Genomic DNA, 25,357 nt, shown 5'->3' on the forward strand with positions numbered 1-25,357 from the left:
ATCTGAAAGACTACATGTTCAGTGGACTGAAGGATGTAACAGTAGGTCGCTTACCTGGGAAAGTGGCAGGACAACAATTTCTCATTCAAGACTGTGAGAACTGTAACATCTATATTTTTGATCATTCTGCTACCGTTACTATTGATGACTGTACTAATTGTGTCATTTTTCTGGGACCCGTGAAAGGCAGCGTGTTTTTCCGGAATTGCAGAGATTGTAAGTGCGCATTAGCCTGCCAACAGTTTCGTGTGCGGGACTGTAGAAAGCTGGAAGTCTTCTTGTGCTGCGCCACTCAGCCCATTATTGAGTCTTCCACGAATATCAAGTTTAGCTGTTTTCAATGGTATTACCCTGAATTAGCTTTCCAGTTCAAAGATGCTGGGCTCAGTATCTTCAATAATACCTGGAGTAGCATTCATGACTTTACACCTGTGTCAGGAGAACACAACTGGAGCCTTCTTCCAGAAGATGCTGTCGTTCAGGACCATGTTCCTCTACCTACTACCGAAGAGCTCAAAGCTGTCCGCGTTTCCACAGAAGCGAGTAGAAGTATCGTTCCAGTGTCCCGGGGTCAGAGACAGAAGAGCAGTGATGAGTCATGCTTAGTGGTATTATTTGCTGGTGATTATACTATAGCAAATGCCAGAAAACTAATTGATGAGGTAAGGAGAAGAGAGAGAACCAAAACAGACATACACCTATATAGGAACAAACCACTTCCTGGAGAACATCCATTCTTTTCAAATTGGCTATTAGAAATACAGGCAATCCTTAAATTATAGTCCTCTGCCCACTATGGATTTATCTGAAGTTAGGCCTCAAATACTTTCCCAAAGAAACTTTAAAAACATAATTCAATTCTGGAAGCATCCATTAAGCACTCATTATGTGGAAGTTACTGTTACCATATTTCATTGATTATAGGATATGCCTTTATTTTCCAGTTTTGCTTCTCAGAAATGCCTCTTACAATTGATGGAAGTTTAGAGCTGATGAAATGTAATATATGCTGTGAGGAGAGATACACAAACAAAATTATCTGCCCTCAAATAATTTCCATTCTTTATCACAGTAGTACTACAAAGTGAAGCATGACCTTTTATAATTACTTACTGGGGAAATTTATCTGGAGTTTTTAATTGTTTAGGGTGTGAGAAAGACATTTAGGAATTCAACTTTTGGAGCTTGTTTTGACTGTGAGAGCAACCTCCACATTACTTTCCTTACTTCCCTTTGCCCTATTGCCATGAAGAGGAAGTTAGTGTGATAGAATGAGGTGGCAGCTGGGACGCCAGAGGTTGTAGGCTCATGATCAGGGGCTTTTAGTGCATTCAGGAATAGAGAAGGGTTCTTTGGGTAGCAACTTTCACTTGAGAAATAAGTGGGGATCTGGAGGTTAGGGATTCCAGAAGTAGTAGTTCTTGGTTGGTGGATGCTCCAATGGGGAGGCAGCAATAGGAAGTATTGATTATCCATTAATCAAGCTTTCTTCAGAAAGTCTCTTTGAATTTGAAAATCAAACTTCCAGAAATGGAGAGGCGAACGGAAAACTCTTTTTGAATGGATTTTTTTAAAGTTGTAACACTTCTGTCAAAAAGAATGGTTTTAGGGGAAAAAAAAACTACAAGTGACTGCTTCTCTGTAGTTTATACATTCCACAATGTAGAAAGCCCATGTCTGAAATCTTCAAAGTATATCTGAGGTCCAGTTTTCCAAACAACTGAAGCCAAGTATAATCTTAAGAATTTGATATTTTCTTTTTGATTATGCCAATCTGATAAACATGTGCTATGGATCTGGTGAGATGTAGAAAAAGTGCTCTGGCCTTTGAGCTGTCTAATCACATGTTAATCCAATATCTGAGGTAAACATTTTCATTATACTGTATGGTGATTTTTTTTAAAAAACCTACATACATTTTTCAAAAGAAGTAATTATTCAGGTTAAACTCCTTTTTGGTTGATAGTTCAAAGAGAACATAAAGAATGTATAATATGTTTAAAGAAAAAAAGCCATCGAAGCAAACACTGTCATTCTTCATGAGTCATCAGACATTCTTAACCTTTTAACTTGGTATCTGATATGTGAAATGACAGGTTGTGTGCACTTGAAAGTAACCTGACCAGGAAGATTTGTGTTCTTTATATAGCCTTCTGGATTACAGAATAACTGAAATAAAAATGCAACAATAACAAAAATTAAAATGATGACAATAATAATAATAGCTAACATTTATATAGTGTTTATTGTATAATATTTAAGTGAATTAACTCACTTAATTCAGAATAACCTATGAAATAGGTGCCATTGTTCCTCTTTATACAGATAAGAAATTGAGTCACAGAGAAAGTAAGTAACCAGCAAGAGGTCACTCGCTGGTAAGTAGCAGAGCCATGATTTAAATCCAGGGAGTTTGGCTTTGTAGACCATAGTCTTAACCCTTAAGCATGATACTGTTATGCTGCCTCAGAGGTAAAGGAAAGTTGATAAATGCCTGGTGGAGTAGAAATGTGACCAAAAGTGTGTGAAAGCAAAGCAGATACTACCCTCTAGCCTAGAAGGAAGAACCATGGAACTTTTTGGCTAGAGTTATCCTAACTAATTCTGAAATCACAGAATAAAGAGAACAAAAAGAAGAAAATACCAAGTACATGTGAACAGGGTATCACAACATGCTGAAAGACCAATGACTTACATATTAAGAGAGAGATTACATAGTTTTTTTAAAAAAAAAATGAAGCTAGAGTTCCCTGGAAAATATGTGTAGAAGCTAGTTAGTGCTGAGACGGAAAAAATAAAATGAGTCTTTCCATATCATAACACAAATGTCTTAAAACAGCTTAGACTAAAACTGTGATTGCTATCTCTGGTTTTGTTAAACCGTAGGAGTAACACAGAATTTTTTTCATACTGTTTTTATAAATTAAAGCTATTGTAATAGTTTTTTGAGATAGAAAGTATAAAACTTGGAGAGAGTAGGAAGTCTAGAAAAACTGGGTAAACCAGAAAACACATTCCATAGGAGTCAAGAGAAATTCTCATTGTTCAGTCGCTCAGTCATGTCCAACTCTTTGGGACCCCATGGACTGCAGCACACCAGACTTCCCTGTCCTTCACCATCTCCCAGAGTTTGCTCAAATTCATGTCCATTGAGTCAGTGATGCCATCCAACCATCTCATCCTCTGTCATCCAAGATGGTTGGATGGCGTCACTGGAGCCTCAATTTTCTCATCTAAAAATCAGATTTCCTGCTGGCTCTTAACTGCATCACAGATATGCATAGGATAAATTAAAGTAAAAGTAGTTTGAGTTGTTTGGAAGTAACCACGTGCATACGTGCTCAGTCATGTCCGACTCTTTGTGACCCATAGACTGTAACCCACCAGACTCCTCTGTCCATGAAATTGTCCAGACAAGAACACTGGAGTGGGTTGCCATTTATTCCTCTAGGGGATCTTCCAACCCAGGGATCGAACCCACGTCTCCTACTTCTGCATTGGCAGGCGAGTTCTTTACGACTGCACCATCTGGGAAGTAAAGTATTGGATAATTTAAGTTGGGTAGTTACTGCTACTTTCAAGTCTTTAAAAGTAGAATTTTCATGAAACAGTTTCTTCACATGTCTGCAGTGAAACATCAAACTAGATATACTAGTTTCATAGTTCATTATTTGTTTTTAGGTAATGGTATTTTGAATTAATCATCTTATTTTTTGTCAGTTTATGTGTCTGACTATAAAATGAGAGGTAATGAGCAGTCTAGGGAATTAGAAACAGATGTCGGATTGTTTCTGATATTTTAAGTAACTTTGCAGTCATCGTCTGGCAGTGATGTTTATGTAATTTTCTTCTACTTTTTTAATGGGTGTTTCTTTTTATTTCTGAGGCAGCCTTGAGGGCTCTGAAAAAGGATTTGAGTTTGAATCCAATTTGATGAAATAGTATGGGATAATGTAGCCATAGAATGAAATACTATCAAACATTAAAACTGATTTTATAGTAGAATAGTTGGAAAATGTTTACAACTAAGTGAAAATTTGTAGAATATTATGTATCTGATTTTTTTAAGTAGATAAGTCTGGAAAGTTATATATGCTAAAATGTTAATAGTTGTGGTTCTTCTTAGGAAGTGGATTAAGATCAGGGTTTTCTTTTTTTGTTTTTAGTTCTATGGATTTTACATAAAACCTGTATTATTTCTGTAATGGAACAAAAACTGGAAGGGTAAAAGGAAGTATACCAGGACTTCCCTGATGAAGTGGTCCAGTGGTTAAGACTCTTGAGTTTCCACTTCAGGGGGCATGGGTTTGATCCCTGGTTAGGGAACTTTTAAGATCCCACAGGCCATGTGGCATGGCCCAGAAAAGAAGGTGTACCTATTATAGCAGTGACATCCTTGAGTAGTGGCAGTTTGGTCAATATTTCTTTGTTTCTGTTTTTTTCTTAATATTCTATATTGAGCTTATTTGTTACTTTTATGATTAAAAATTTCAATAGGCTTTAATTGGCTGAGTCACTTTGCATTTTTTAAAAATCTATTTATTTTTAATTGAAGGATAATTGCTTTACAGAATTTTGTTGTTTTCTGTCAAACCTCAATGAGAATCAGCCATAGGTATACATATATCCCCTCCCTTTTGAACCTTCCTCCCATCTCCCTCCCCATCCCACCCCAGTAAGTTGATACAGAACCCCATTTGAGTTTCCTAAGACATACAGCAAATTCCCATTGACTATCTATTTTACATATGGTAATGTAAGTTTCCATGTTACTCTCTCCATAATTTTGCATTTTAAAAAACTTTTTTCATAATTATCTTAAAAATTAATGTGTACTCATTTTATATATGACTGAACAGTCCTATTCCTAAATATTTGCCCAAGATGGATGAAAATTATTATCACACAATAAATTGTGTTTGCATGTTTAAAAAAAATATGTACTTACTGTAAAGAACTATAGAAATAGAGTAGAAATAAGCTTTTTATGCTGTACCTTGAATTATCTTTGTAGGAATAGTTTTAAATTTATTTAGTCTGTAATCACATTTGAGCAAACCCAGGGAGATAGTTAAGGACAAGGAAGCCTGGCGTGCTGCAGTCCATGGGCTTGCAAACATGGTTATGACTTAGCAACTGAACAACAGCAGTCAGATTACTTGGATTCAAATCACAGCTCTGTCACTTAATAGTTGTGTGATCACGGGCAGATGTCTTACCCACTCTGTGCTTTAATTTCTCGTCTGTCAAATGAGAGTAATAATAGTATCTGTCTTGTAAGAGGGTTAAACATGTTATACATATAGAATACATAAAACTGCCTGGCACATAGTAAGTGCTCCATAAGCATAATCTATCATTGTTGTGCTAGACTATGTCAATTTGAATCATGGTTTTTAAAATTAACATTATTATATAAGCTTCCCCCATTATTATTTGTTATATTTAATGAACTATGGTATTTTATCATGTGAACATACCATAATTTACTTAACCATTCTCCTCTCATTGGACATTTGCGCTATCACCAAACTAAAGCTTATATTTGTTAGTTTCAGTCAAAAAAAATTTTAAATAATGCTTAAAATTTTGAGGGCTAATTTATGTTTCTTTGGCTCTTAATTGTAACAGTAAGCATAGCAGTACTCATTCTTAACCAGAACCATGCATCTGGAAGGAAGAATCTTGTGTATGTGAAAACTTGTTACAGTAAACACCCTGAATTACAGTTCTAACTAAAATGAAAATCAGAGTGCTGTGTTGCATTTTATATAGAAAAATTGTAGAATAGGAAAACATTGTTTTAGCCTCAGGTCATTTTAAAATCTGAATGAAATTTTATTTCCCACAGATGGTTGCTAAAGGCTTTTTCCTAGTTCAGACAAAGGAGGTGTCAATGAAAGCCGAAGATGCTCAAAGGGTTTTTCATGAAAAAGCACCTGACTTCCTTCCTCTTTTGAACAAAGGTACCTTCTGGATGATTGGTATATTTTTTGTGGTTATTCTTTTAAACTGCTGATTTGACTTACTCTTGCCTTTAGTATTTCTCTTACATTGTCTTCTCTTTGTCATTTGTTTTATGTTTTTCCTGTTACCATTCAGAAATGTCAAAATTTCACATCATTCAAAATGCCATATATAATTAACTAGACATTAGTGAAGTGAAAGGTGAAAGTGTTAGTCGCTAAGTCATGTCTCTTTGACCCCATGGACTATGGCCTGCCAGGCTCCTCTGTCCATGGAATTCTCCAGGCAAGAATACTGGAATGGGTTGCCATTCCCTTCTCCAGGGGTCTTCCCTACCCAAGGATCGAACCTGGGTCTTCCACATTGCAGACAGATTCTTTACCATCTAAGCCACCAGGGAAGCCCCAAAGACAAATGGAAGGGACCTCATACATGTAAAGCACATGCTTTACCACTGATCTGCAACCCCCACCCTGCAACTAGACACTACGCATTAGGTTTTTTCCTTCCCCTGTTCTATCATCTTATTTCTTGAAAGTCACATTTTATTATTATGTATTTTATCATCTTTAATTATTATTTTATTATTGTTGTATTATTATACTATAGTGAGTGATCATTTCCTTCTCCCTGCCAGTTATAAAGGACTTGATAAGGATTCTTTCTGCCTTCAGTGAGTGTGCTTTGACAGTACTGGAAAAGAAATAAGAAATATAAATCAAAGGGCATACCATTCTGTGTACTTAACATGATTGATTAAGTTTCTATGCATAATTAGAATTGTTTTCCCCAGTGGGCAAATGCCACCAGTAAATTTCAGATGCTGGAAATATGTCTACAAACAGAGGAACTAGAGTTCATGTGTACTTCTGAAGTGTTGCTGTTTGTCTCCATGTATTTGAAGGTGTCCTGATTCTAGAAGACAGAGTTCATCCGTCAGAGCAGGGATGTTGTTTGCTGAAGGCTCATCAGGCTTTTCTTGACTGGCCTGAGCAAAATATATAATAATACATAATGATGATTGGATATATCCTGGAAAGGGGGCACATCTGCATTCATATGCTCTTTATGTATAAATAAGTTAAAATAAACTGCAAAAAGCTATAGGAAAATATTGGAGGATTGTTAGGATAATCTTAATAACTAATGCTGGGTGTGATTCAGTCCTTAAGTATTAATACAATATATTTTATATACTTTTGTGATTCCTCTGGTAGTACCATAGACTGTCTCTAACCAGTGTATGAATCTATCCTAGATTATATATAGGAAATTATGACCTGGCTCCTTTGATGCAGCCTTATTGATACAGGAACATTCTGATGGAACCTGGAAAATAAATCTTTAAACCCTTAGCAGCTTTAAGAAAATTCAATCAAATAATAAGTGTAATAGACATATAAAAGTGTGAGGATTAGGGATGAAGTGGGCATATGAATAGACCTAAATTAATGATTTATATGCTTGTGTAATGTTAGTGAAGTGGTTTCATAGAATTGCTCTAACACAACCATAGTATGTGTTTTTAAGTCACATAACATTCCACATGGAAGAAGTGTTCTGTTCCTGCAAAAAGTAGAACTCAAACTAATGGACAGATGTTTTAAGAATTTCAGCAAAGCAATATATAAACAGCTTTTAAAATCAGAGATGTCCATAGGAAGTAGTCAGAGACTAATGAGGCCATGTCAAAAGGTCACAGGAGTCAGTTTAAAGGAATCTCAAGGAATTTCCACTGGTCAAATTTGGGACAATTTGAGCATCAAAAGCATGATGAAGTAGGGAGTATAGGTTCAATCCCTGTTTAGGAAACTAAGATCCCACATGCCACGTGGTGTGGCCCCCCCCCCAAAAAAAACCACAATAATGAAGGGAATTGATTTAACAACATCAGAAATCCATGCATCCATAGTGGTAATAAAAAAGAGGAGAGAGGAAATTGGCACTGGAACCATAGACCAGCATACCCAGTCATCTTGGAATCTATCTAACTGTATGGTCCTCACGGATATCATGAATGACTGCTAGATATTCCCATGATCCAGAAGCTTCCTATGTATGTGTTAGTCACTCAGTCGTGTCCAACTCTTTGTGACCCCATGGACTGTAACCCACCAGGCTCCTCTCTCCATGGAATTCTCCAGGCAAGAACACTGGAGTGGGTTGCCATTCCCTTCTCCAGGGGATCTTTCCAAGTCAGGGATTGAACCTGGGTCTCCTGCATTGCAGGCAGATTCTTTACCATGTGAGCCACCAGGAAAGCACTCTTCCATTAGCTTGAAATGACCAGTTCTCCAGGACCCCAAATGGTCTCACAGTAATAATCAGTTTCTCATCTAGGTGATCACAAACAAATCATCTGTTTAAAATTTGTTTTTATAATCTGAGGAATATCTCTATAAAATTCATCAGCCCATGCTTTTTATCTAATTTGTAAAATCAATAGTATTCAATATATTCAGTTAATAAATGTGCATTAAGCACCTGGAGAAGGGAATGGCAACTCCAGTATTCTTGCCTGGAGAATTCCATGGACAGAGGAGCCTGGCGGGCTACAGCCCATGGGGTCACAAAAAGTCAGACACAACTGAGCGAATAACACACACACACACAAGCATCAAACAAAAGGGTGGGCAGGGAGAGAGGGAATAAGGAAAGCTCTTCTGTTCTTTACAGAATACTGTGGGCTAATAAACATAGAAGGAATGATAGACTTCAGAAATCACTATTTTCCAAACCCTGATGTAATAATTAACTCAAAGGTTATCAATGAATGCTAAAACTATTGGGGTAAAAGTTGATGAGAAGTAGGATACACACATTCTAATTCAAATGGAAAGTGTGCCTTTACATCAGGGTACTTAGCATCAGTGATGGCAGAGCAACCTGGCATTGTATTTCTCCTGATGTGATGGTAATAATATACAACATCATGTGTGAAGTATTCTTGCCAAAAATATTTTGCCTGAATCTAATTGAGCCAAGATTTAGCTTCTAGTTTATAGAGAATAAAGGAAATCTGGAGACATGTTAAATGACACCATGAGGGAACAATGAGACAAATCAAAAATGGAAGACATTTTACAAGGCAATTGGCAAGGACTCTGCAGACAACACCCTTGGATAAAAACAATGGGGGACTGTTCTGGATTAAACGAAACCTATATGCAGGTAAGGAAGCAACAATTAGAACTGGACATGGAACAACAGACGGGTTCCAAATAGGAAAAGGAGTACATCAAGGCTGTATATTGTCACCTTGCTTATTTAACTTATATGCAGAGTACATCATGAGAAACGCTGGGCTGGATGAAGCACAAGCTGGAATCAAGATTGCCGGGAGAAATATCAATAACCTCAGATATGCAGATGACACCACCCTTATGGCAGAAAGGGAAGAGGAACTGAAGGGCTTCTTGATGAAAGTGAAAGAGCAGAGTGAAAAAGTTGACTTAAAGCTCAACATTCAGAAAACGAAGATCATGGCAGCTGGTCCCATCACTTCATGGCAGATAGATGGGGAAACAGTGGAAACAGTGTCAGATTTTATTTTTTTGGGCTCCAAAATCACTGCAGATGGTGATTGCAGCCATGTATTTAAAAGACGCTTACTCCTTGGAAGGAAAGTTATGACCAACCTAGATAGCATATTGAAAAGCAGAGATATTACTTTGCCAACAAAGGTCCATCTAGTCAAGGCTATGGTTTTTCCAGTAGTCACGTATGGTTGTGAGAGTTGGACTGTGAAGAAAGCTGAGCGCTGAAGAATTGATGTTTTTGAACTGTGGTGTTGGAGAAGACTCTTTGAGAGTCCCCTGGACTGCAAGGAGATCCAACCAGTCCATCCTAAAGGAGATCAGTCCTGGGTGTTCATTGGAAGGACTGATGCTAAAGCTGAAACTCCAATACTTTGGCCACCTGATGCAAAGAGTTGACTCATTGGAAAAGACTCTGATGCTGGGAAGGATTGGGGGCAGGAGGAGAAGGGGACGACAGAGGATAAGATGGCTGGATGGCATCACCAACTCGATGGACATGAGTTTGAGTGAACTCTGGGAGTTGGTGATGGACAGGGAGAGCTGGCGTGCTGTGATTCATGGGGTCGCAAAGAATCGGACACGACTGAGCAACTGAACTGAACGGAACAACTAAATGAAAGGAATGAACCTTAATTGGATTTTGGATTAGGGTGGGGTGAACTCTAAAGTTTTAAAAGTCATTTTGGGGACAACTGGGGAATTTTGAAGATGATATTATGGAATTATTGTTGTAGCCTTAAGTATGATAATAGTATTGTGGTCATTTATATAGGAGATGCATGCTGAAGTGTTATGATATCTACTATTTTCAAATGGCTCAGCAATGCAAAGTGTGTGTTTGTGCATGTCTGTGTGCATGTGTGTGTATGTGTATAGTGTGTGGCAAAGCAAATGTGGCCAAATGTTAGCATTTGATGGGTATAGGTGAAGAGCAAGGGCTTCCCACGTGGTGATAGTGATAAAGAACTTGCCTGCCAATTCAGGAGAGGTAAGAGACGTGAGTTCTACCCTGGGTCAGGAAGATCCCCTGGAGGAGGGCATGGCAACCCACTCCAGTATTCTTTCCTTGAGAATCCCACGGACAGAGGAGCCTGGTAGGCTGTGGTCCATAGGGTTGCAAAGAGTTGGACATGACTGAAGCGACTTAACATGAATGCAAGCGAAGAGCAAATGGATGTTTGTCATTCTTCCAACTTTTCTATAATATCTGGAATTTTTCAAAATAAAAGTTGGGCAAAAGTTTTAAGCTGCCAGTAGTGCATTGATTGACATGGAATAATGAACAGGCTGTCCGTGGAGATATTCCTGTAGGTATTGGAGGCATTGGGTCTTTATGTAAAAGTGGCCATCAGACATTCTAAGGAGAGTTTTTCAACCTCACCAGTATTTGATATTTTTAGATAATTCTTTGCTGTGATGGGTTGTTGTGTACATTATAGGATGTTTAGCAACATCCTTGGCCTCTACTGACTAGATGCCAGTAGCACACTGCCCCAATTATGGCAACCAAAAACGTTTCCAGACATTGCCAAATGCCCCTTCGGGGGCTAAATTGCCCCCAGTTGCAAACCACTGTTCTGAGAGGGGAGGGGAGTGGACTTACCCTTTGGAAAATTTGCTTTTATTTCAAATAGTTTTTATTTTAGAGTCTCTAAATTTTCATCATCATTTAAAGTAGTCACAGTTATTTCCTTTCTATTAATGAAGCTATTTGACAGCTTAATGAGGGAATTCATTGTGTTTTTTCATCCTGAGAATCTTTCGAATGACTGATTCTCAGAACTGCCTGGGGTACTATTAAAGATTTAAATTTCCAACTCCCACTTCAGGACTGATTCAAATATCTCTGAGATATTCCCTTGGCATCTGCATTTTACAAAGTTCCCCATATGGTTCTGATGATTAGTCAGATTTGGGTTCCTTTGTTTTAAAGGATCATTCATTCATTTATTCAGCAAACATAGATGAGATATGAGAAGTAGTAAAGGAAGAATCAGATAATATAGGGCCATGTGAGCCACTGTAGAGACTTTGGCTTCTAGTTTGACTGAGATGAAAATCTACTAGACATTTCTATTTTTTTAAATAAACTTATATTGGAATAATTTTAGACTTTCAGAAAAGTTACAAAGGTAGTACAGAGAGTTTTACTACTTACGTTCCTCTTATGTTGACATAAGCATGGTACATTTGTCAAAACTTTACATTGGTAAAATACTCTTTATTCAAACTATAAACCTTATTCAGATTTCACTGGGTTTTTTTTCACTTATGTCCTTTTTCTGTTCCAGAATTTAATCCAAGATCCCACATTGCACTTAGTCACCATATCTCCTTAATCTCTTCTAATCTATAACAGTTCCTTAGTCTTTCCTTGTTTTTCATAACCTTGAAATATTTGAACAGTACTGGTAAATTATTGTAGAATGTCCCTCGATTTGTGTGTGTCTTAGTGTTTTCTCTGGTTATACTGGGGTTTTGAGTTTTGGAGGAGAGGTGAAGTGCCTTTCTCATCACATCACATCCCATCACACCACACCGTAGGGCACGTGATAGCAACATAACTTAACACTGGTGATGTTGCCCTTAGTGACTTGGTTCAGGTGGTATCTGCCAGGTTTCTTAAACACTGTAAAGTTCCTTTTTCCCCCTTTCTATACTCTTTGGAAGTTCTTTCTATTTTTTTTTGGAAGTTGAATCTCTAAGAACAGTCTACACTCAAGAAGAAGGAATTAAGCATCACCTCCTAGAGAAAGGAGTATCTACATAGATTATTTGGAATTCTATATGAAAGATTTGTCCCTTCTCTCCCATTTATTTATTCAGTCATTTATGTCTGTCAGTAGGGGCTCACAGATATGTATTTTATTCTTTGGGTTATAGTCCAATACTGTCAAATTGTTCCAATTTTACTCTTTGGGAGCTCTTTTAGGTTAATTCCTCTGTCTCTTTGACATGCCTTTTATTTCCTTTTTTGGCATTATTGTGTTGGCTAGGTCTTGTTGTGTAGACTAGTGAAAAGAGGACATCTCTGCCATGTTTCTGATCTCAGGATAAAATGTGTTCAGTCTCACCATTAGGAATGATGTTAGTTACAGATTTTTTTCATATATACCTTTTATTAGACTGAGGGAGTTTCATTCTATTCCTGGTTTGTTAAGTTTTTATCACGCATGGATATTGAATTTTGCTAAATTCTTTTTCTGCATTTATTGAAATGACCATATTTTTTTTTAATTATTGAGTCATTTAATCTGGTCAGTGACTTTTGTTAATTTTGAATGTCTTACCAGCCGTATATTCCTGAGATGTATGCCCTTGATCATGATGTTTTATCCCTTTCATATATTGCTGGATCCAATTTGCTAATTGAAAATTTTTACATTTTTGTTCATGAAGCATATTGTGTCTGTCATTTTCTTTTCTTGTAGTATCTTTGTCTTGCTTTGATATTAGGGTAATGCTGGCCTCATAAAATGATTTGAGAAGTATCCTTCATCTTCTGTCATCTTGGAGAGATTATAGAGAATTAGTATCATTTTTTTCCTTAAATGTCTGGTCGAATTTGCCAGCAAAACCATCTGGGCCTGAAGACTTGAGGGGAAGATTTGTAGCTATACATTTAATTAATTTATTTATATATTACATATAGAGCTCTTCAAGATATATTTTTCATCTTGGGTGAGTTTTGATAGTTTTTGTCTTTGGGGGAATTATTTCATTTCATCTGAGTTATCAAATATATAGGTGTAGAATTTATAGTATTTCCTTATTCTTATTAATGTATGCAGAATCAGTAGCGATGTCCTTATACTCCTATTGGTGATTTGAGGCTTCTCCCTCTCCATTGGCCTTGATAGAGTTTATCACTTTCGTTGATAATTTCAAAGAAAGAACTCCTTGTTTTATTGATTTTCTCTATTTCTCTTTTAAGTTTCATTGGTTTCTGCTCAATGCTTATTTACTTTTTATTTGCTTTAGGTTTGATTTGCTCTTCTTTCTCTAGTTTCTTAAGGTTTTAGTTTGCATTACTGGTTTCATCTTTTCTAATAGAGTAATTCTCGTTATTCACAGTAAATATGTTCTATAAAGTTGCTGTGAATATTGAATCAGTGAGTACTGTACTGCTACTCCTAGGAGAAATGTAGGGCTAGGTTCCTGTAAGTCTCTGGTCACAGCATTTCTTTCAACCAATCAGTATAACCTTGTTGTATGTGTGTTTCTGTTTAAAACCCTCATTTAGTATATTTTTTTGATTCATTAACATTGAACTCACAGCCAACAGCACTATAACTTGTACCTGAATGAAGCTTATCTGTTAATAACAGATATTTTCTCTGTAAGGCACTTCACAGATTTCCTAAGCTTAAGAACATTAGACCGTACTTGAGCACTACATTTGAAGGCCATTTTAAATACCAATATTACCAACAAAATGTATAAAAATGTGGTACTAAATGGACTGTGAAAAAGCCACTTGTTTACAGAATGAATGCTTAAACAAGAAGGCAGAGCATCACTTTGTTCAAATTTACCTTGGAGCATGGATGTGAGGCAGCTCATATTTTTTGCCACTTTGTATATGTCCATGAATGACCATGAAAAAAGTGCAAGTATTGATATTAGGTAAAATATTTTGCCTGTTTGGTAAAATAAATTTTACCAAGTAAGCAATTAGCAAATAAGGAACCTGCAAATAATGAAGATTGACTGTATATGTATTTTGTGTTAGAAATTTTCCTTTAAGTGCTGCTGTAGTTGCATCCTGCCAATTTTGATATGATTTATTTTCATTTAACTCAGGGTTTGGCAAAGTATGGCCTACTGTATATTTTGTAAATGAAGTTTTATCAGAGCACAACCACACTTGTTTATTTATTACGTTTTGCTGCTACATCTCTGCTGCAGAGATGATTAGTTGTGGCAAACATTGTATTTAGACACTAAGCCTAAAATGTTTCCCATCTGGCACTTTACAGAAAATGTGTGCTGACCCCTGATGTAGTAGTTTCCCTTGAGACTTTCCATTTGATCCATGGATTATTTAGAAGTATAATGTTTATTTTCCAAATATTTGAGAGATTGTCCAGATATGTTGCTATTACTGATTTCTAGATTAATGATCTTATGGTCTGAAAATGCACGTTGTATGATTTCTATTTTCTTTAAAAAGTTAAGGTTCTTCCTAGTCTGTGTGCATGTGAGAAGAATGTATGATCTGCTTTCGTTTCATGAAATGTTATGTAAATGTCCACTAGATTGGTTTGGTTAATGGTGCTATTCAGGTCATCTGTATCCTTACTGATTTTCTGCTTATTTGTTCTATAAATTAAAGAGAGAAGAGTGTCAAAGTCTTCAACTATAATTGTGCATTTGTCTATTTATTTTTTCAAATCCTATCAGATTTTGCCTTATGAATTTTGAAACTCTGTTTTTAGGTGCATACACATCTAGAATTACATCTTCTTAAAGAATCCTTTATCATTATGTAATGTCCCTCTTTGTCTCTGATAATCTTCCTTGTTCTGAAATCTGCTTCGTCTGAAATACATCTACTGCAGCTTTTGTTTGCTCATCATATATTTTTATCCATTTTCTTTTAACTATCAAAATCTGTGTATCTAAAATGAATTTTTTGTAGACAGCGTATAGTTTGTTCTTGCTTTTCAATCCAATCTGACAGTCTCTGTCTTTTAACTGCTGTGTTTACACCATTCATATTGAAAGAGATTGTTATAGTTGGATTAACATCTACATCTTGCTAGCTGCTTTCTGTTCCACTTGTTCTCTGTTTTTTTGTTAACTCTTTTTCTGTTAAATTGGGTATTTTTTAATAAAACCTATTGATTGATTTATTTATACTTCTTTCCCTAAGTCTTCTTTAATGGTCACCTTTGGTTTTACAGTATACATATTTAAATAATTTATCCAGTATTCTTGGGCTTCCCTTGTGACTCAGCTGAAAGAATCCACCTGCAATACGGGAGACCTGGGTTTGATCCCTGGGTTGGGAAGATCCCCTGGAGAAGGGAAAGGCTACTCACCCCAGTATTCTGGCCTGGAGAATTCCATGGACTGTATAGTCCATGGGATCACAAAGAGTCAGACACAACTGAGTGACTTTCACTTTCACTTTATAATAGTACTGTACCACATGGCTTGTAGTTTATAAGGACCTAATAACATCATATTCTCAAATCTTCCTTCCTATCCTTGTGTCATTGCTATATGTTTTACTATTATATATGCCGCTGCTGCTGCTGTTGCTGCTAAGTCGCTTCAGTAGTGTCCGACTCTTTGCAATCCCATGGACTGTAGCCTACCAGGCTCCTCCGCCCATGGGATTTTCCAGGCAAGAGTACTGGAGTGGGTTGCCATTGCCTTCTCCATTATATATGCTACAAACACCTAATGCATTGTTTACATTATTAAACTGTCAGTTATTTTTTTCTTTTTCTCAAGGATTTTAATAGACATTCAAGAACACATTCAATTTATCAGAAGTTGTCCCTCTACAAGAGTTGTCTGCTGTTAATCCCCTAACCACAGAAACACTTCTGGGCATCTAGTATCTTTTCAGCAGAAACAAGAAATAAGGTTGCAAGATTATTGTAGTCACTCAGGAGAGAAATATTGTCCAGTAAGTCCATTATCATGGGAAGAGGTGGAGAGAAGGGAACAAATTCTAGATATGTTTTGATCGTTTGTACATAATATCACATATAAAGGCCTTATTTCTATGACTTATATACACTGCTAATCAGCAAAGAGAATCCAAAAGTCCAATAAAAAGAAGCAGTGGATATGAAGCATTCACAGTACAAGTAAGTGAGGAACTCAACATCCTTCATTATTAGAGAAACGTAAAATAAAAGGAATATGTAAAATATCCTTCAGTGGGAAAAAATGGAGGTACTTAAGAGTGTGATCTCAGTGTTGAATAACTATACTCTTTATTTCATTTTTTTAAGTTTTAAAAAATATTTATTTATTTTTGGCTGCACTACGTCTTTGTTGCTACACAAGGGCTTTCTCCAGTTCTGGTGAGCGGGGGCTACTCTCTAGTTGCAGCGTCAGGACTTCTCATTGCAGGTGTTTCTCTTGTTGCAGAGCACATACACTAGGCACACGAGCTCAGTTGCCTTGCGGCATGTGGGATCTTCCTGGTCCAGGAATCAAACTGGTGTCCTCTGCATGGTTGCAAGACAGATTCTTAACGACTGGACCACCAGGGAAGCCCTTTATTTCAGTTTTAAAGAAAGCTATGGAAGAAAAAGTTTTTATTTTTCTTTTTTATAGTCATCCTACTGTTTTAAACTTTTTACCATGGTTATTTCTAAATATTTTCATTTACCATTTGTTTGTTTCTCATGTCATTTATGCATGAGAATAAATGATTTTCTCCTTTTTTGATAATACAAGCTTCAACACAAGTGTAATGAAAGTTCTGGACAAGCCTTATTCACAATCTTAGAAATGAAGTAGCATTGTTTCCTCCATTTCTTCTTCTTACTCCTCTTCTCTTCTTTTCTCCTTTTCCCCCTCACTGTTCCTCCTTCTCCACAGTTGCCAGCATTTCCTACTGGTTTTCTCTGTTTTGTTCCTCTTCTTTCTTTTTTACTGCCCTTCTCTTCCCTCCCTTCTCCCTGAATTATGCATTATTTCTCTTTCACAGATTCTTACATGACTTCAAGAGAGCTTCTCAATAAAAGAGGGAATCAGTGTGATATATGAACTATTCTTCTCAAAGACTATTAGTCAAATATTCTTTTTTAACTTTGGAAAAAAATTCTTTAACAGTTACCATGCACTCCTAACTATAATCTTTCTTTATAAAAAATGAAATTAACAATTTATAGTAAGCTCTCTGTACCTCTTTTCTGAAATAATTTTCAAATTATTGAAATAAATGTAAAATGTCATTTTCAGAATCCTTTTTAGAATGTGTTTTCCTAAGTAGAAAGAGACAAATTGAGTCCCCTGATGATCTTGGCATTCTGCCTTGAGACAGTTGCAGACTTAAGTTTCAAGAAAAGTGATACCAGGAAAACCTGATGGTATCCTTCAATTGAAAGGAATAAGATCAGTTTCTCTGGGTGTAGGCAGATGGGTTTTATAGGAAATAACAGTGAGGAGCAGCTTTACAAAGAAATAGCTCTAAATTTCTGTTTAGAGTTCTGTCTTAATTCTGTTTTGAGTATTAAGCTATTACCCTACCCTATGTGTAGGATAAAACCAAGTTTCTTCTGCAGTTCTTCTTTTTCATGTTCACTGTCCTCAAGTTTTTCTGCAGTTCTTTTTCATGTTCATTGTCCTCAGGTTCTTTCTGCAGTTCTTCTTTTTCACATTCATTGTCCTTCTGTGGTACAAATTGATCCATATTGGTGAGAATTGGAACCTTAAGTGTCAACAAGGGACTTCCCTGGTGGCCCAGTGGCCAAGATTCCACACTCCCAATGTAGGGGGCCTGGGTTTGATTCCTAGGCAGGGAATGAGATCTATGTGCCACAATTTAGAGTTCACATGCTGCAACTAAGACCCAGAGCAGCCAAGTAAATAAATAAATTTTTTAATATTTTATTTTATTTATTTATTTTTATTATTATTTGCAGAGGGAAATTTTTTTTTTTCATTTGTTCCAGGATTATGTGTAGCATTTAGTGGTCATGGCTCTCCCTCAATCCGAACAGCGTTTCAGTCTTTGTCTTTGGTGACGACGTTTTTTAAAGAGTTGTCTGAGGAGACTATACAAATAGCTGAGGAAAGAAGAGAAGCTATAGACAAAGGAGAAAGGGAAAGATATACCCAACTGAAGGCAGACTTTCAGAGAACACCAAGGAGAGATAACAAGCCCTTCTTAAATGAACAATGCAAAGAAATTTAGTTCCGTTCAGTTCAGTTCATTTTAGTTGCTCAGTCATATCCAACTCTTTCAGACCCCATGGACTGCAGCACACCAGGCCTTTCTGTCCATCACTAACTCCTGGAGCCTACTCAAACTCATGTCCATTGAGCCAGTGACGCCATCCAACCATCTCATCTTCTGTCGTCCCCTTCTCTTCCTGCCTTCAATCTTTCCCAGCATCAGGGCCTTTTCAAATGAATCAGTTCTTCGCATCAGGTGGCCAAAGTATTGGAGTTTCAGCTCAACATCAATCCTTCCAATGAATATTCAGGACTGATTGCCTTTAGGATGGACTGGTTGGATCTCCCTGAAGTCCAAGGCACTCTCAATAGTCTTCTCCAACACCATGGTTCAAAAGCATCAATTTTTCGGGGCTCAGTTTTCTTTATAGCCCAATTCTCACATCCATACATAACTAGTGGAAAAATCGTAGCTTTGACTAGATGGACCTTTGTTGGCAAAGTAATGTCTCTGCTTTTTAATATGCTATCTAGGTTGGTCATAGCTTTTCTTCCAAGGAGCAAGCGTCTTTTAATTTCATAGCTACAGTCACCATCTGCAGTGATTTTGGAGCCTTAAGTGCCAACTAGAAAAATATATCCACAACCTAAATGTTAAGAGTTGTGTTTTATTTGGGTGGAAAATTTTAGGAGTTCAAGCCTGGGAGACAGCATCTCAGGTAATCCTGAGACAACTGCTCCCTAAACTGTCCATTATTTTTAGAACAATTAAAAATAAGAAAAGTATAGACATATTTTACTGGAGGTTTTAGAGCATAGGAATGCCATGGTCCCTTTAAAATGTAGCTTTTATCATTCTGGTTACTCTAAGAGAAAAACGGAGAGACCAGCTGGGAGGCTGTTGCTGTAATCTAACTGAAACGTGATAATGGCTTGTTCCAAGGTCATGTTAAATAACATAGAGTTCATTAGATAGGATATCCAGAAATCATTTTTGTTTACTTCAGAGTCTCACATTTTTTTCATGACAGTTCAAATATTTAGATTTAAAGCTACTGCAAGCTATTTGATAAGACAGTCACATTAAAACACTAAAAACATGACCAGTGATCTTCTTGACCTCATAATTCAGTTTGAAATAATCACTTGAAGTAATCACTTTGAAGTCATTGTAGTCCTCGTCATTAGATGACTAGAGATGACTGCTGCTGCTGCTAAGTCGCTTCAGTCGTGTCCGACTTTGTGCAACCCCATAGACGGTAGCCCACCAGGCTCCCCCATCCCTGGGATTCTCCAGGCAAGAACACTGGAGTAGGTTGCCATTTCCTTCTCCAATGCATGAAAGTGAAAAGTGAAAGTGAAGTTGCTTAGTCGTGTCCGACTCTTAGCGACCCCATGGGCTGCAGCCTACCAGGCTCCTCTGTCCATGGGATTTTCCAGGCAAGAGTACTGGAGTGGGATTCCATTGCCTTCTCCAGAGATGACTAGAACTGCTTAAAAACGGCATTGTTGGTGGTGTAGTTTTTTTAAATCTAGGGTAATGCACACATGTTAATCAAAATTGATACACTTATCTGCCTTTTTGGTTAATGTTTCTTTGTTGGCAAATTAAGTCACTTATCAGAAGTTCTTAATGTTCTATTCAAAGGATAGCAACCAAGTTACATACTTGGGTAATTCTACCAAAACTGTATTTCCAAATTCTAGATTTTATTGTCTTTTTGTAGAATACAGGAACTTTCAGTAATAAATGTCTGACTTTATATATATATAGTGTGTATATATATTATACATATAATATTTATATATATAATATATGTGTGTATATATGTATCTATATATATATATATGTATCTTTTAGTGATCCTGAATAAAAGCATATTCCATTCTATCCTAATTAAAACTTTCCATTCTCTGCAAAACTGGAAACCCTACATTATCAACTTTTTTCTTTTTAGTTCAATATTTATTCAGTTTAAAATGTATTTTTAAACTTTTTTTTGCAAACTTCTATATGTACTATCTCTACTCTAAAGTAGCTTCCAATGATTCCATGTGTACCCATACCCCAGTTTTATCAACTTTTTGCCATACTTTTAAAAATAATCTATATTCTTTTCTGCTGAAGTATTTTAATCAAGTTTTGATATGTCCTGTCATTTCATCCCTAAATGTTTCAGTATGTGTGTCCTAAACAAAATGAAGTTAAAAATGACTGTTTTCTTTTTAAATAAAGATATAATTTATATACTACACAAATGTTCTCCTAAGTGGTATGTATTATCACATCCAACACGATTAACAATTTCTTAATATCTACTGACTAGTCCATATTCAAATTTCCCTAATTGTCTAAAAACGTTCTTTATATATTTTTATGATTAATTTGATCCAGATCTAAAATTGGCCTCCTTACTCACTGGATATGGTTGTTTTGTATCTTATATCACTCTTAACCAGAAACAGGTGTTCCCCGTCCCCTGTTTGTTTCATGCCTTTGTCTTGTAAAAGAAACCTGGTCAATTGTCCCATAGTATGCATGGGTTTGTTTAATTTGTCCTTCTGTAGTTCTTGTGGATTAAAAGTTAAATCAAAGCCTTGTTTACACTCAGGTTTAAGGGGTTTTTTGGGGGGTGGAGGGTAAGAATATTTCACAGGTTGTACTCTTTTCTGTAATGAGAAGGCACATAATGTTTGATTGTTGTACTTCTAGTGATGCTAAGATTCTTAGGCTCAGGTGGTGACAATCTTTTTATTGTAGTTTCCAGTCAGTCTTCCCTGTGGGATACTAAAGCCATTGATGATTGTTGCCTGATCCAGTTATTTTATTAACAGTTTCAAAATGATCATTTTCTAATTGTGTCACTACCTCTGCATTTATTAATGGATATTAACAGAACTTCTTATACACTGAGATATTTGACTAACTTGAAATATGCTTCATATCAGAAATGCAAAGTAAATAAAGGAAAAATCATTAAACATCAATTTTCAGAGTAAAAAGTTGGTGCCCTAGCAACCTTCAGTGGTGTCCAATGAATTTTGTTTGTTTGTGTCTTTTTTGAATGTTATTATGAGCTCATGACTTTATGTATTCAGTATGTTTTAATAAATTGCCATCATTATTCCTTCTGATCTCACTATGTATCATCTTTGGCCATTAGTAGCCTATTCAAGCTGGCTCCTATATCCTTTTGATAAAACCCTATTGGTCTTTGATAGCCTGATTGTTTTTTGGCTCAACAAGATATTCCAGGTTGATCTTACTCATTTCTTGCCTCAGACATAGACTCATCCTTTTTTTTTTTTCTGAGAAAATATTCCTCAGTTATCTTCTTTACTCAGCACCTATCTTAATCTACATACTGTGATGCTGCCAAAAGTCAAACTTGTTCACTGTATCTAATTGTAGAGTTGACTGTGACATAGCCTGTCTTTTCTGTATTTGTTGTCTGTATTAAATCACAAGCCCTTTTCTCTCCTTCTTGTGCCTTGTTCTGAGGCACATGTCTACATTCATTTTAGTATTTCATTCCTTAATACTTCATTATTCTCCCTTGTTCCATATGGTTTAATAGATTTATGTCTTTTTTTCAAGAAATTTGTAATTTCCTGGAGGTCAGAACTTCTACATTACTGGGAGATAAAGAGCAAATCTATTAGGAATATAACTGAAAAAAATTGAATTGAATTGAAAGGCTTGTTTTGTTTGGCTGACTTATGGCCATGTTTGCCAATAACTTGACACCAGTAGTGCCAGTGCTACATTTAGATCCCCGCCCAAACTGAATCACTAATCTTTACACCAGAATTTCAAGTACAGGTGGTTTAAAAGTAATCAAATTAAGTATGGAAAAGGAGGCACAAATGTTCTATCCAGAGAATTAAAAAATAAAATTTGTTCTTTGGTTCTAGAATATAGTTTTATGGTACATTCAAGAAAACACTTTCAGATGATCATGACTTTTGGTACCTGGCCTCAATTCCTACTTGGCTTAGCTTCATTATTGGTGGCCCAAAACTTGGCTGTAAGTAGGAGAGTTGGAAGAAAGACTGGCTGCCTGGCAAAAGGACTTGAATAGCTTTTGATCTTATTTGTCATTTTATCAGCTATTTTTTTGTACTGCTAAATGGGTGGACTTTTTATGGTTTTCATAGAAGAATGAAAACCAGAAAAGCCAGACTATTTACAACACTTAAAAATGTGACACTAGACCTGTAATGGCACTGAAGCTACTTGTCATGTGATGAAACTCTATGTTAATTTGTTTTATGATTAGAGTAAAAGTAGCTGAAGTGATGTGTCCTATCTATCTACTCTCTTCTTTCTTTTCTCTTACCCCCAAAGAAAAGGCTGTAGATTTTTCAAGGAAGAATAAGAAGATTAATTTGAGAATAGATTTGTGTTCATGATAAGACAACACTTCCTGGGTTTGCTTATAGGTCCTGTTATTGCCTTGGAGTTCAATGGAGATGGTGCTGTGGAAGGATGTCAACTTATTGTCAATGAGACATTCAAAGGGACCAAGGTACAAGATACTATTGACTATATTTCAATCGAACCTTTCATTTCCTTCTCTTTTCATTACAATTAAATAGTACTTTTAGCACATCATGATTTTTAAAACTTTTGGTAAACAATCGAGAACTAAGCTTTGGTTTTTCCTTGCCAAACTGAAATTTTAATAGCTTAAAAATTCACAAAGTGTCTACGTGTTAAAAATCTCAATCATACGTGTTTCTAAAGTCAAATGTCTCACCAAATGTCTCTTCCTTTTTAAAAAATAGTGATATGTTGGGACTTCCCTGGCAGTCCAATGGTTAAGAATCTGTGCTCCCAGTGTAGGCAGCATAGGTTTCATCCCTGGTCAGGGAACTAAGACCTCACAAGCCGCACAGTGTGGCAAATAAATAAAAATAGTGATATGCTGAAAATGTTACATTTCTAAGATTGTATACTTTAAATGGACAAGCCTATTGCTCAGTGTTCACTTTTATTTGCTTCAGTAATACTTCATCAAAACTTGAGCTATATCTAGAAATCATTACATGTAGATGTGGTTGATGAGTCTAAGAATTTCAAATTTTTACTTAATATAGCTTAGAAACAAATATATAAGAGGATTAAATGAGTATATGTAACTTTTTTTATAAATATCTGAGAGGAAACGTTTGGTTTTGTAGTCTGATTTAGCTTATGGGCCTTTGAATTTGCATAATTTGAAGTACTTTGTCTTTTGTCTCATTTGATCATTGCACAAGTACTTAGGGAGAGGGCAAATATAATCAGATTGAATGGAAAAGGAAACAGAGAGAAAATGTTTATATGATTTGGAGATTTTAGATCTGAATAAGTTATAGATTATCTAATCCAACTTTCTCATTTTACAGATGTGGAAATGGAGCCCAGAGAGGTTGATTAAATTGTCAGCATCATTCAGCTAGTTATGATAAAGATAAATAGAACTCAGGTCTCCTCTGATTTCTGGCAGACATTTATAAAAAACTGTTTTTGAAGGGTTCTATTGAGTACTGCTTTGTTGATGTTTGGAAAATAGTTAATTTAAAATTAGTAAAATATCTTTAGCAGCTTTGAAAAAAATAATCTCAAATTTTGCTTCTTGGTCTATTGAGATTCTTATTAGAAAATAGAAGAAATTAAGAGTTCTTTACATAAATCTCTTTATTCAGTAGCTTTCATAATATTGGTTTACATGTTTTAAAAACTGAAATTCCAAGAGTAGTAAAATAAAACCAAAGCATTATAAAGCAAAGACTTTAATTATATCATAAATGCTTTTAAAAGAGCTGTATTTACATCATAGCTAATTGAAACTATACTGCATGAATTCTACAGAAAATCCAGAATTTCTTTTAAATAGCAAGCTTTTGACTGTTTGTGGAGGATGTGGGCTTTGGAATTTGGGGATTACTAATATGTTATTTTTTTCTCTTACATTTAACATAGATATTTGTATCAGAAAGCAAGGAGACGGCACCTGGAGATGTAGACAGCTTCTACAATTTTGCTGATATACAGATGGGAATATGAAGTGCAATGAGGAACCAAGGACTTCGTATTAAGCCCTTTTCAATTTGTGTGTTAGCAATGGGTTTTTTTTTAAACTGATGCTAAAATTGTTAAAGTCATTTTTTAAATAAATTGTTGAATACTGCATCATTTATGTGAGATTCGGAAAGAGTTCATTTTAAATTAAGTAGTTTTAATCAGCTTAAAAACCATTTAACCCAGTTCAGTGAGCTTGTAGGTTTTCTCTGCATATGATACTGTTATTAGAAAACAGAAGTGACTAGCAGTTCATTATTTTAATCCTAATTAAACATTCTTTCAAATCTCTAATTTACACTTTACTCAGTACTCTATAATACTTGTTTGAGAATATCTTCCATTTTCTTTTTTAATTTAGAAGGATTCCTTACTAGCTGATCAGTTAAAATGAACCTGTGTACATTTTTCTTGTATACATATCCAGTTAAATATTTGCTTCCTAGTTCCATAATATGGAAAATGAGATTTTGTGTACAGAGTTGACCTAATACTTTGTAAATTCAATTTTTTAATTAATAGGTATTTGATAACCAGTTTTGCAAGTAGCTCATGTTGGTATAACTGTTTAAAGACTACTTTAAACAGTTGTGAGTAGTATGCTTATTTGAATATATTCCACATTGTTTATTTTTTGAATAAAACTGTTAAATGACTCTTCTGCTTCCTGGTAGGAAAAAGTATATGGAATAATGAAACTATAGAAGCCCAATCACCAGCAGTTCACAAAGGTGATTACCGTTTTATCAACTCTTATGAGCTATTAGAATTAAAACAAAACCTTGCAGCATTTTTAGGTAAGAATACTTAAGCATCTTGATGAGTTATGCAGATTGTTAAGAAGCTAGATAAATTCCTATCAATCAATGTTCCAAGTCTGGTAAAAATTATTTTGGTTGCTTTAAAGCATTATTTTCCA

The 25,357-nt window shown here is 35.8% G+C and overlaps 1 protein-coding gene across 1 annotated transcript; it reads left to right on the forward strand.

The window, feature by feature from the left end:
• RP2 (RP2 activator of ARL3 GTPase) lies at window positions 1-24,547 on the forward strand. The gene is made up of 4 exons (XM_070365811.1): window positions 1-662; window positions 5,852-5,966; window positions 22,815-22,900; window positions 24,340-24,547. The coding sequence occupies exons 1-4, from the start codon at window positions 15-17 to the stop codon at window positions 24,421-24,423; spliced, it is 933 nt and encodes a 310-aa protein (XP_070221912.1). The 5' UTR covers window positions 1-14; the 3' UTR covers window positions 24,424-24,547.
• Window positions 24,548-25,357: the final 810 nt, after the last annotated feature.

This window comes from Bos mutus, chromosome X (assembly GCF_027580195.1).
Source record: "Bos mutus isolate GX-2022 chromosome X, NWIPB_WYAK_1.1, whole genome shotgun sequence".
Lineage (NCBI taxonomy): Eukaryota > Metazoa > Chordata > Mammalia > Artiodactyla > Bovidae > Bos > Bos mutus.